Source organism: Oncorhynchus mykiss, chromosome 4, assembly GCF_057628025.1.
Source record: "Oncorhynchus mykiss isolate SJ-2025 chromosome 4, ASM5762802v1, whole genome shotgun sequence".
NCBI lineage: Eukaryota > Metazoa > Chordata > Actinopteri > Salmoniformes > Salmonidae > Oncorhynchus > Oncorhynchus mykiss.
The window spans coordinates 28238548-28250426 of NC_143025.1; the positions used below are offsets into that span (position 1 = coordinate 28238548).

Here is an 11879-nt window from a genome sequence, read left to right on the forward strand (position 1 = left end):
ATGATTGAGCTTTTGGAGCAGCGTTGGATGCACAGACTATCCATTATATTGAACAGATACTCGAATGTCTTTAAAAAATGGAAAGCATTAGGGAAAAGGCAAGAACAGGTGGGACCATTACTGCCAATGAGCGGGCAGATACACGTGTGAACAGGCACAACTGTTTCCACTAATCAACATTGTCTATATAATACAAATTCATGAAAACAAGCATTTGCTCTTTTATCTTAATTTAAGGCTAGGCATAAGATTAGCAGTGCAGTTAAAAACTCCTCGCGTGGTGAGAGAAAACAAAAAAAACGTGCCCAGTTATCCCTCTCGCTTCTCCTCTTCCTCTCTGGATGCCGTCAGTTGTTCTTAAACACACACACACTACATTACCCAACATGCAACTGAGAAAAGCGCCCTTCTGAGAACTGCCTGTAATGAACTTATTTGTTGTTGTTAAAATGGCCCATAATACAATAGAATGTGTCCCAAATATATTTTAGCACCATTAAATACATTAAATTGTATCAGATACAATTACATTCCAACTATTTGAGAGAAACGTATTTTCATTCTTAAGGCAAGGTCCTCACATTGCGATTGCCATCTCGTACGGTGAGCTGTCCAACAGAACAGATTTGAGGAGAAGTTGACGATCATTACTAGCACTCGTCTCTTTACGGAGTCAAAATCTATAGTTATTTCCCGCTTGTTCCGTGTGTGGTGAAGGCAGCAGGAGACCATGGACGTGGTCCGGGGGTTATTGTGCCTGTTCTCGGTGCTGGTATCTGAGATGTTCATGGTGGCCGCGTTCTCCCAGAGCATGGACAGCGACTTCACATTTACACTCCCTTCCGGACGGAAGGAGTGCTTCTTCCAGACCATGAAGAAGGACGCATCGCTGGAGATAGAATATCAGGTTCGAGGGGTTATTATCGTTTGAAAGTGTGAACCAAAAACGTGTACATGAGCAGATACATTTGCTAGAACTCGCGAGGGCAGATGTGTAGACAGTCTACTAATAATATCAAATTGTAATCGTCACATGCTTCGTATACAGGTGAAGACTAGAAGTGAAATGCTTAACGTAAACTCGAACATCGCCTTGGTCCGTACAATTGCCCTTATTTTAGCGCCCCAAAAACGTAATACTTCCAGATCAACTGTAATGTCAATACCATTGTAAAGCACAATTCCTCCCCTTTTCAACAGAATCAATTACATGACCTAAACGCTGCCCGTTTCTGCATAATTCAAGCAGGCAATGAGCCCTGTCTGGTCTTTTTTTTAAATGGCGGTTGGGGAAGCGAAACTAATGGGTGATAGTGAGAAGGAGAGATGTTGTTTGGGAAAATGTCTTTTTTTCACTCGATCTGTCCAATTTATCACCTTAGCATCTAAAATGTAAATAAAACACTATAAAGAGTTTATATAATGTGATTACATACCTATTTGAAGGTTTGTGTTGAATTTGAATCAGGTTTTTAGGGTGGTGCTAAAGTGATCTTAAACAGCGGCTTTGAGAATGATGATCGCATGCAATGATGATGAAAAAAGACTAGGTATCCCCCCTTACCCCAGTCACTGTCAATTTATTGTTTTTAAAGGATGATAGAAGTGCTACACCTGGTGGAGAGAGATTGTAACACAGAAATAATTGCTTTATGCGTGCTGTACTTTACGACATGACACGTCAAGATGTAACGGAGGGTCCGTTTTTTAAACTTTTCTCCAATACTACAGAGCCATTACCATGTCGGTCAACACTTGAATAGAAACCTAGTTCACACCCCCGATTTTGACGTCAACACATTCGCTACAGTCCCATTCGTTTTCTTTGTAGCCTCTTTTGAATGTTGCGGTTGCGCACATTTGTACGGAATGGGGTGAGTTTACGTTACTTACGGGTCCTTCCCAACAATGGGCGGGTATAATTTGTGCAACTTTCCAACAGGAATCTGTTCCAAAAGCTTCGTAAATAACAAGGTTGCCAACAAACATTGCATACAAAGTTGTATAGCGGCAGAATAAGGTACCGGGTAGGGATTGTGCTATTTCGTTAAGTTTTTCACTCACAACGTTAATTCCGAAAAATGTCTGTCCTCACTCTGGTAACCTTTGGACAAACATTAAGAATAAGCTACGTGGTGAGTTGATGCCTATTCCCCAGCTAGTTAGCTAGGTGAATTGCTACTTTGTATGCATTGTTTGTTGGCAACCTAGTACTTTATGAAGTTTTTGGAACAGATTCCTGTTGGAACGTTCCACAAATTATACCCACTCCTTGGTTATATGTACGAGGTACATATGTACTAGAGGTCGACCAATTAATCGGAATGGCCGATTTCAAGTTTTCATAACAATCGGAAATCTGTATTTTGGGGCGCCGATTTCCAATTATTATTATTTTTTATATACTTTTATTTAACTAGGCAAGTCAGTTAAGAACACATTCTTATTTTCAATGACGGCCTAGGAACGGTGGATTAACTGCCTTGTTCAGGGGGCAGAACGACAGATTTTCACCTTGTCAGCTCAGGGGATCCAATCTTGCAACCTTACAATTAACTAGTCCAACGCTCTAACCACCTGCCTCTCGTTGCACTCCACAAGGAGACTGACTGCCTGTTACGCAAATGCAGTAGAAGCCAAGGTAAATTGCTAGTTAGCATTAAACTTATCTTATAAAAAAATAAATCATAATCACTAGTTATAACTACTAATCCAGTTTAGCAGGCAATATTAACCCGGTGAAACTGTGTCATTTCTCTCGCGTTCATTGCATGCAGAATCAGGGTATATGCAACCGTTTGGGCTGCCTGGCTCATTGCGAACTAATTTGCCAGAATTTTACGTAATTAGGACATAACATTGAAGGGTGTGCAATGTAACAAGCATATCTAGACTTAGGGATGCCACCCGTTAGATAAAATACCTTTCAAATAGGCCTAATGCTCTTTTCGAAGAATAATGATATTACATTATCGGTCCCTGTTACTCCTCTTTCGTTGCCTTAATGGTGCTCTGCTGATGTGTTTACAATGTTTTCAAATTAAGTAGTGGCCCTGAATGACATCAAATAAATTCAAATGTTATGCCACATGCGCTGAATAGAACAGGTGTATTACTGTGAAATGCTTACTTACAACCCCTTAATTATTTTCATTGTTGGTTAAGAAAAAGTAAAAAATAAATAAAAATGTAAAAGTATCACAAAATAACAATGAGGCCATATACAGGGGGTACCAGTACAGAGTCAATGTGTGGGGGTACAGGTTAGTTGAGGTAATTTGTTCATATAGCTAGGGGTAAAGTGACTATGCATAGATAATAAATTGGGAGTAGCAGGAGTGTAAAACAAGGGCGGGCAATGCAAATAGTCCGGGTGGCCATTTGATTAATTGTTCAGCAGTCTTATGGCTTTGGGGTAGAAGTGGTTAACGAGCCTTTTAGACCTAGATTTGGCACTACCACTCAGGCCCACCACTGTTGTCATCAGCAAACTTAATGATGGTGTTTGAGTCGTGCTTGGCCACTCAGTTATGGGTGAACAGGGAGTACAGGAGAGGACTATGCACGTACCCCTGAGGGGCCCCCGTGTTGAAGATCAGTGTGGCGGATGTGTTGTTACCTACCCTTACCACCTGGGGGCGGCCCGTCAGGAAGTCCAGGATCCAGTTGCAGAGGGAGGTGTTTAGTCCCAGGATCCTTAGCTGAGTGATGAGCTTTGTGGGCACTGTGGTGTTGAACGCTGAGCTATAGTCAACAAATAGCATTCTCACATTGGTATTCCTTTTGTCCAGGTGGGAAAGGGTAGTGTGGAGTGCAATAGAGATTGCATCATCTGTGGATCTGTTGGGGCGGTATGCAATTGGAGTGGGTCTAGGGTTTCTGGGATAATGGTGTTGATGTGAGCCATGACCAGCCTTTCAAAGCACTTCACGGCTACAGATGTGAGTGCTACGGGTCGTTAGTCATTTAGGCAGGTTACCTTAGTGTTCTTGGGCTCAGGGGCTATGGTGGTCTGCTTGAAACATGTTGGTATTACAGACTCGGACAGGGAGAGATTGAAAATGCCAGACACTTGCCAGTTGGTCAGCACAAGCTCAGAGTACACATCCTGGTAATCCGTCTGGCCCTGCGGCCTTGTGAATTTTGACCTGTTTAAAGGTCTTACTCACATCGGCTACGGAGAGCGTGATCACACAGTCGTCCGGAACAACTGATGCTCTCATGCATGCTTCAGTGTTGCTTGGCTTGAATCGAGCATAGAAGTAATTTAGCTCATCTGGTAGGCTCGTGTCACTGGGCAGCTCGCGGCTGTGCTTTCCTTCTGTAGTCTGTAATAGCTTGCAAGCCCTGCCACATCTGACGAGCGTCGGAGCCAGTGTAGCATGATTCAATCTTAGTCCTGTATTGACACTTTAGCTTTTTGATGGTTTGTCGGAGGGCGTAGCAGGATTTCTTATAAGCTTCTGGGTTAGAGTCCCGCTCCTTGGAAGTGGCAGCTCTACCATTTTGCTCAGTGCGGATGTTGCCTGTAATCCATGGCTTCTGGTTTGGGTATGTACATACAGTCACTGTGGGGATGACGTCATCGATGCATTTATTGATGAAGCCAGTGACCGATGTGGTGTACTCCTCATGCCATCAAAAGAATCGTGGAACATTTTCCAGTCTGCTAGCAAAACAGTCCTGTAGCTTAGCATCTTTGTCATCTGACCACTTTTGCATTGACCGAGTCACTGGTGCTTCCTGCTTTTGCTTCTGTAAGCAGGATTCAGGAGGATATAATTATGGTCAGATTTGCCTAATGGGAGGGGGAGGGGCGCGAGGGAGAGCTTTGTAATGCATCTCTGTGTGTGGAGTGTAGGTGGTCCAGAGTTATTTTTCCTCTGGTTGCACATTTAACATGCTGTTAGAAATGAGGTAAAACAAATATGTTTCCCTGCATTAAAGTCCCTGGTCCCTAGGAGCGCTGCCTCTGGAATAAAGCTCATTGAGTGAGGTTTTAGTCCCAGCATCGGTTTGGGGTAAATAGACAGCTACAAAGAATATAGATAAACTATCTTGGTAGATAGTGTGGTCTACAGCTTATCATGAGACACTTTACCTCAGGTGAGCAAAACCTAGAGATTTCCTCACTATTAGATTTCTTGCACCAGCTGTTGTTTACAAATATACTGGAGGAGGTATGTTATATGTTATGTTATGATATGTTATTCATATCGTTGTTCAGCCACGACTTGAAACATACGATATTACAGTTTTTAATGTCCCGTCGGTAGGATATATGTGATCGTAATTAGTCTATTTTGTTGTCCAATGATTGTACTTTGGCTAATAGGACTGATGTTAAAGGCAGATTACCCACTCGCCGTTGGATCCTTACAAGGCACCCCAACCTACGTCCCTGGTATCTCCATCTTTCTCCTGCGAAGACAGGGATGTGGGCCTTGTCAGTTGTCTGAAGTAAATCCTTTGCATCTGACTCATTAAAGATAAAATCTTCTTCCAGTACGAGGATTAGTAAATCACTGTCCGATTACCTAGAAGCTCTTTTCGGTCATAAGAGACGGCTGCATTAACATTATGTACAAAATAAGTTATAAATAACGAGAAAACACACACAATAGCACAATTGATTCGGAGACTGTAAAACGGCAGCCATCTCCTCCGGCGCCATTGTAACACATAGGTGTTTGTCCATGTGGGAAAGGGCACTGTGGAGTGCGACGTAACATATCTCAATATAGAACTTTGGTAAAGGCCTATTTCAAAGAAAATAAGAGGTTATCTTAACATTAATGACATTGGGGGATTGTCATACCATCACTGTAGCCGACATCTAAGTTCCCTATTGTTGTGTCTACCACCACAGACAAGCTATCTCTGTGGCATGCTGGAACCCCACCCCTGCCCTTGGAGTGAAAACAAAATGTTGATAATGTCCTTAGTTTGTGGAGCTGCTCAGTTCTAAGTTCTTCATGGCCTCTGTTGAATGTCTGTGTTTTTGAAATACTAATAACTAGACATTTTGTAATTCAGTTTGGAAACCTTGACATTCTTTGCCCCTAAACAACAGAGCAGACAGAGATGTGGAAATGCTGAAGGGCATTGCCATGGTAAGAGTGATGCTGAGACTGATATGTCACTTAAAAATGTTGATTAAAGTTAAACAAACCATACATTTCTATGCACAATGACTAGTTAAAAACCTCTTGAGTGTAGGGGGCAGTATTTTGATGTTTGGATGAAAAATTTACCCAAATTAAACTGCCTATTTCTCAGGCTCAGAATCTAGAATATGCATATAATTGTCCGATTAGGATAGAAAACACCAAAGTTTAGAAAACTGTCAAAATATTGTCTGTGAGTATAACAGAACTGATAATGCAGGCAAAAACCTGAGGAAAATCAAACCAGGAAGTGGCTTCTATTTTGAAAGCTCCATGTTCCATAGCCTGCCTTCGCTCCATTTAAAGGGATATCAACCAGATTCATTTTCCTATGGCTTCTCCATGGTGTGAACAGTCTTTAGATATAGTTTCAGGCTTTTATTTTGAAAAATGAGCGAGAAAGATCACATCGCGTCATTGTATGGCTGGGTGCCAGCAGCGTTTTGTATGCGCAACAGCTTGGTACGACCATTTGTTTTTCTCTCTCTCTACTATTGAAAAAGCTACATTCCTGGTTTATATATTATCGATTATATATTGTAAAAACAACCTGAGGGTTGATTATAAAAAACGTTTGAACTGTTTCTACGAACATTACAAATACTATTTGGAATTATCATCTACGATGTCGTGACCGCTCGAGCCTGTGGATTTCTGAACATAACGCGCCAACCAAATTGAGGTATTTTGGATATAAAAATAATCTTTATTGAACAAAAGGAACGTGTGTAACTTGGAGTCTCGTGAGTGCAAACATCCGAAGATCATCAAAGGTAAGAGATTTAATTTATTGCTTTTCTGACTTTCGTGACCAATCTACTTGGCTGCTAGCTGTTTGTAATATTTTGTCTACTGAGAGAGATGTGCTTACATAAATGCTTGGTATGCTTTCGCCGAAAAGCTTTATTGAAATCTGACACGCCAGGTGGATTAACAATAAGCTAAACTGTGTTTTGCGAAATGATTGATTTCATGAAAATTAAATATTTTTAGTAATTTAATTTGAATTTGGCGCTCTGCAATTCAGCGGTGGTTGACAAAAACTATCCCGCCAACGGGATGGGTGCATCAAGAAGTTTAACAATTTCCACAGAAAATGCTATAAAAACATATTTACTTGAAGAACAATGCAGATGCAGTTTGGTAACAGAATGACTGTTTGTGCCGTTTGTTCCGTCATTCTGTTACCAAACCTAGCACCTGCACTGTTCCAGTAAATGTGTCTTTGTAAAATGGAGTGGAAATTGTTATAACTAGTCCTTGTGCATAAATTGATAAGGTTAAACTGGACATTTTTAAAAGTGAAAAATCTGCGTCTCCACATCACTCTGTTACCGTGGAATTTCCCTGAACTAATGATGAAACTGTAGAGAAACCGACACCAGGAAGGAACTGGTTTCTTTACTCATGTCTTGTATGGACTTCACACATTGTGAAGCCATCTGCTTATTCTGAAACCTTTCAGCAGCAGCTCTCTGACATGTCTCTCCTCTCACCCATCTTACTTGTCTCATCTGTGTGTCCTCAGGTGTTGGACGGAGCAGATCTGGACGTTGACTTCAGCCTGTCCTCTCCTACTGGACACGTTCTGTACAGCGACCACCGCAAGTCAGACGGAGTACACACGTAAGAGACACGAACACCACCACGCAAGTGTGTAATACACACTCACATGGAGGACACGCACGCTCTCTCTCTTACACTCTTCCGGTGTGTGTTTCCTTTAGTGTAGAGACGGAGGACGGAGACTACATGTTTTGTTTTGACAACTCGTTCTCGGCAGTATCGGAAAAGATCATTTTCTTCGAGCTGATCATGGACAACATGGAACAGGAAGGGGAGGAGCCAGAGGACTGGAAGGAGTACATCCATGGGACTGACATGTTGGACATGAAGCTGGAGGACATCATGGTGAGGGGACGCACTTATACTACACCAAGGCACCTATGGGCTATATACCCTATGGGCCTTGATCAACAGTAGGTCACTATATAGTGGATCGGGCGCCATTTCGGACACTCCCCTAGAAGACATGGTTAGGAAGCATGCATTGCTTTGATGTGCAACAGGACATGTGTCAGACATCTGTAGCACGTCATGTGAGGGGGTGTGATTTCACACAACATTTCACAGAATTCACACATCTTTAGTTTTTTGAATGTGATACTGGATAATCCAAAAAGAATCCCTGTGTAAATTAGATTAGTAATGGTAGAGTGGTGTATTGTGGGCCGGGACGTTAGTATCGTGGCAAGGAAACAAAGCACCAAGCAGATTTAATTTATTTTGAAAAACAGCCCTATTGTTGGAAACAAACATTATGTTGTCATCCAGAGTCACATTTATTCATTTTCCAAGCTATAGCACACTATTTTACATACAGCAGGTTTTTAAAGGACCAAAGAGTTTAGTTTGCTTCAGGTTTTCATTTTTGCTGATACTGGTATTGTCCCGGTCCTAGTGTATTTTGTGTGACAAGGCAGGCAGAAGCCGTCTCGTCTGAGGCCTGCCGTCTGTTGACATTGGTGTTTTGTCTGTCTTTTCTGAAGTAGAGATTGCTGGCATTACATGTCAGCACACAGAGCACACAACCACACAGGTGGTGTCACTTTGACACAGCACACACACTGCCAATACAACGGCACAAGGTCAGAGAGACCGAGCACCACAGGCATCAATATCACAACAATAACCACACAATCACCTGAAAGCAGAATGGAGTTATCTTTATACCAGACCCCACCCCGTGTATCAGGACACAGGCGCCAGTTGGTCAGGGACAGGAAGTGTAAAGTACAGCTGTGGAGGAAGTCGTGTTTGTCCTTTGAGGACTCACCAACATGGCGGGTTTGTTAACACCCCTTCCCCCATCCTGTTACCTTGTCTCCAGGGACCTCCCCAGTAGGGAATATTACTGTGTCAGTCAACATACATAATCTCTATGCTCCTGAAGTCTGGCCTACTCTGTATTGTTGGATTCTAGTTCCAAGATGCTTCTATGACTATCAGAATAACCCAAACCATTACCAACCTCTTTGTCCCTCTGCTCTCCAGGACACCATCAACAGTGTTAAAGCCCGGCTGGGGAAGAGCCTTCAGATACAGACGCTGCTCAAAGCCTTCGAGGCCCGCGACCGCAACATACAAGAGTCCAACTACAACCGGGTCAACATGTGGTCCATGACCAACATGCTGGTGATGGTGCTGGTGACAGGGGTGCAGGTCTATCTCATCCGCTCGCTGTTTGACGACAAGAGACACACACGCACGTAACAAACCGCCCACTGGGAGGGGTCGGGGAGGGACCGGCAGCTCTGTCTTGATCAGCCAGCCAATAGGGAGTGGGGACTGGTGGTGAAGATGCAACCGTAACTCATTGGTTTTTATGTACAACATGCACTCACATACATCGCACAAATGACCTACCCATCCAGTCTCTTCATCTGCTCTGTCTAGCTGCTGAGGGACATTCGTATCTGCTCTGTCTAGTTGCTGAGGGACATTATTCGTATCTGCTCTGTCTAGCTGCCGAGGTACATTATTCGTCTCTGCGCTGTCTAGCTGCCGAGGGACATTATTCGTATCTGCTCTGTCTAGCTGCCGAGGGACATTATTCGTATCTGCGCTGTCTAGCTGCCGAGGGACATTATTCGTATCTGCGCTGTCTAGCTGCCGAGGGACATTATTCGTATCTGCTCTTGTCTATCTAAAAATCAGTGGAGGGTGAGACACCAGCCAGACCTTCAGAGTCATTGGCTTTTAAAAGCGAGCGTAACGAACAAGTGTTTACCATTGATATGGTAATGTGACCTCTCAACTTTGTCTTCCAGACACTGAGGTGAGACTGCCCTGTCCGTGTCACATCTTTCAATGTCTCCCAGTATATGATCTGTAAGTCATGTTGCCAAGCCTTTTACTGGAGTAGGTTGTTGATATACCTGTAGAGATTCTGATTTAGCAGTCTGTGCAATACTACCAAAACGTTTGCCTTCCAAACCGTGGCTGGAGTGGACAGCATGTGCACGCACACACGCACTTTCACACTCTTTCAGATACACTCACACAATCTCTTACCCACACACTAACACATTTCTTCATAGAAACATCTGCTGCCTGCCAGTGCCAGCCCTCCTTTCTGTGGCTGGCCTTTTGGCTGCTTGGTGAGTAGAGTAGGGGAAAGGGAATAGTTTATTCCGTAACCCTCTAAATCACTGCTGTACTCTTCCACTCCCTCCTCCTCCTGACTTCCACCTATAACTCATGTCCTGATGGTCTAATGTCAGACTTAGTGCCGACAGGCGAGTCTGGTTTCAGTCCTACAGACTGAGATGTGGAGTCCGCTCTGCCCCTCTTTTTCTCTAGTGACCACATTCTATTTCTAACAACCACACCCTGCACCTCATTGGGGCATGGAAGGTTTCTTGGAGAAGGGTTGCTTGGGATTGAATGAGGTGGGGAGTGGTTGGGAGATCCACTAATTGACTTATTTGGCTTTATTTTGTAGATTGTCCAATAGTGTACATGACAGAGCTACAAATGTACACACTTGTGGTTGATACACTGATATGTGCCAAGATTTTGGAGCAGCCAAACAAGTTGTCTGAATGCTCTCTAAATGCTCCCTATATTACAGAAATGTTCCTATAAATACTCAACACAGCAGCACAGTGACACCACACCGCCATCTTGTGGCTGGACAGTGAACTGCTCACATGCTCACTATCTCACCTCTAGGACTGGCTTTAAAAAAAAAATATATATATATATATATATATATATATATATATATATATATTTTTTTTTAAATTAATTTAACCTTTATTTATCTAGGCAAGTCAGTTAAGAACAAATTCTTATTTACAATGACTGCCTACTCCGGCCAAATCCAGACAGTGCTGGGCCAATTGTGTACCACCCTATGGGATTCCCAATCACGTCCGGATGTGATACAGCCTGGATTCAAACCAGGTACTATAGTGAAGTCTCTTACACTGAGATGCAGTGCCTTAGACCGCTGCGCCACTCGGGAGCCCAGCTTTCAACCTATCCCTGCTTTGAAATATGAAATATTACAGTGATGCAGTATCCACTCTCTGACAATGAAAGAATAACATAAAATGTGATATTTGAGGGGTCTTGCAATGTGCTATTATGAGCTTCCTCTCATTTACAGCTACTCAAACCATTGGGCGAGTTAGTTTTGCATAGCATGGTGCCCCGGATGGGCAGAGTTTACGCATTTTAGACCATTTCATTAGTCCACCTACACCGGGTCATGCCAAATTAACTCGCCCATTGTAATGGTTGTATTGCCACTGCCTCTCTCTACCCACCATGTTCTGTCATTAGTATTTTAGCTGATGCTCAAACAAGCATCACATTGGGTGATTTTAATAAGTGAAATGAAGTGCTTAAAATCCACAGAATTTCACTGTTCTGTTCCAACCTTTTGTTCCTTTCTGAACAAGAATATTATATTTTGAAGAACAGACTCAACTCTTACCCTACAGACAAGTTGTTTAGGATAGTGTTTTATTTTACTAATCTGATGGAACAAGGAGAGGAGAAAATATTCTGGGATATTTATCAGAATAATGTTCTGTAGATGTAAATGTGTGTAAATGAAACAATCCTACTTTTCTGAACATGTCACGTTGTTTCCTTTGACTTCAAATGGTTGGTGAGAAATAAACTTTATACAGATCCAGCACT

The 11879-nt window shown here is 42.7% G+C and overlaps 1 protein-coding gene across 1 annotated transcript; it reads left to right on the plus strand.

The window, feature by feature from the left end:
* The first annotated feature begins 620 nt into the window (after positions 1-620).
* Positions 621-11874, plus strand: tmed5 (transmembrane p24 trafficking protein 5). The gene is made up of 4 exons (XM_021599312.3): positions 621-907; positions 7696-7793; positions 7895-8078; positions 9222-11874. Exons 1-4 carry the CDS (start codon positions 731-733, stop codon positions 9438-9440), a joined length of 678 nt encoding a protein of 225 aa, XP_021454987.1. The 5' UTR covers positions 621-730; the 3' UTR covers positions 9441-11874.
* Positions 11875-11879: the final 5 nt, after the last annotated feature.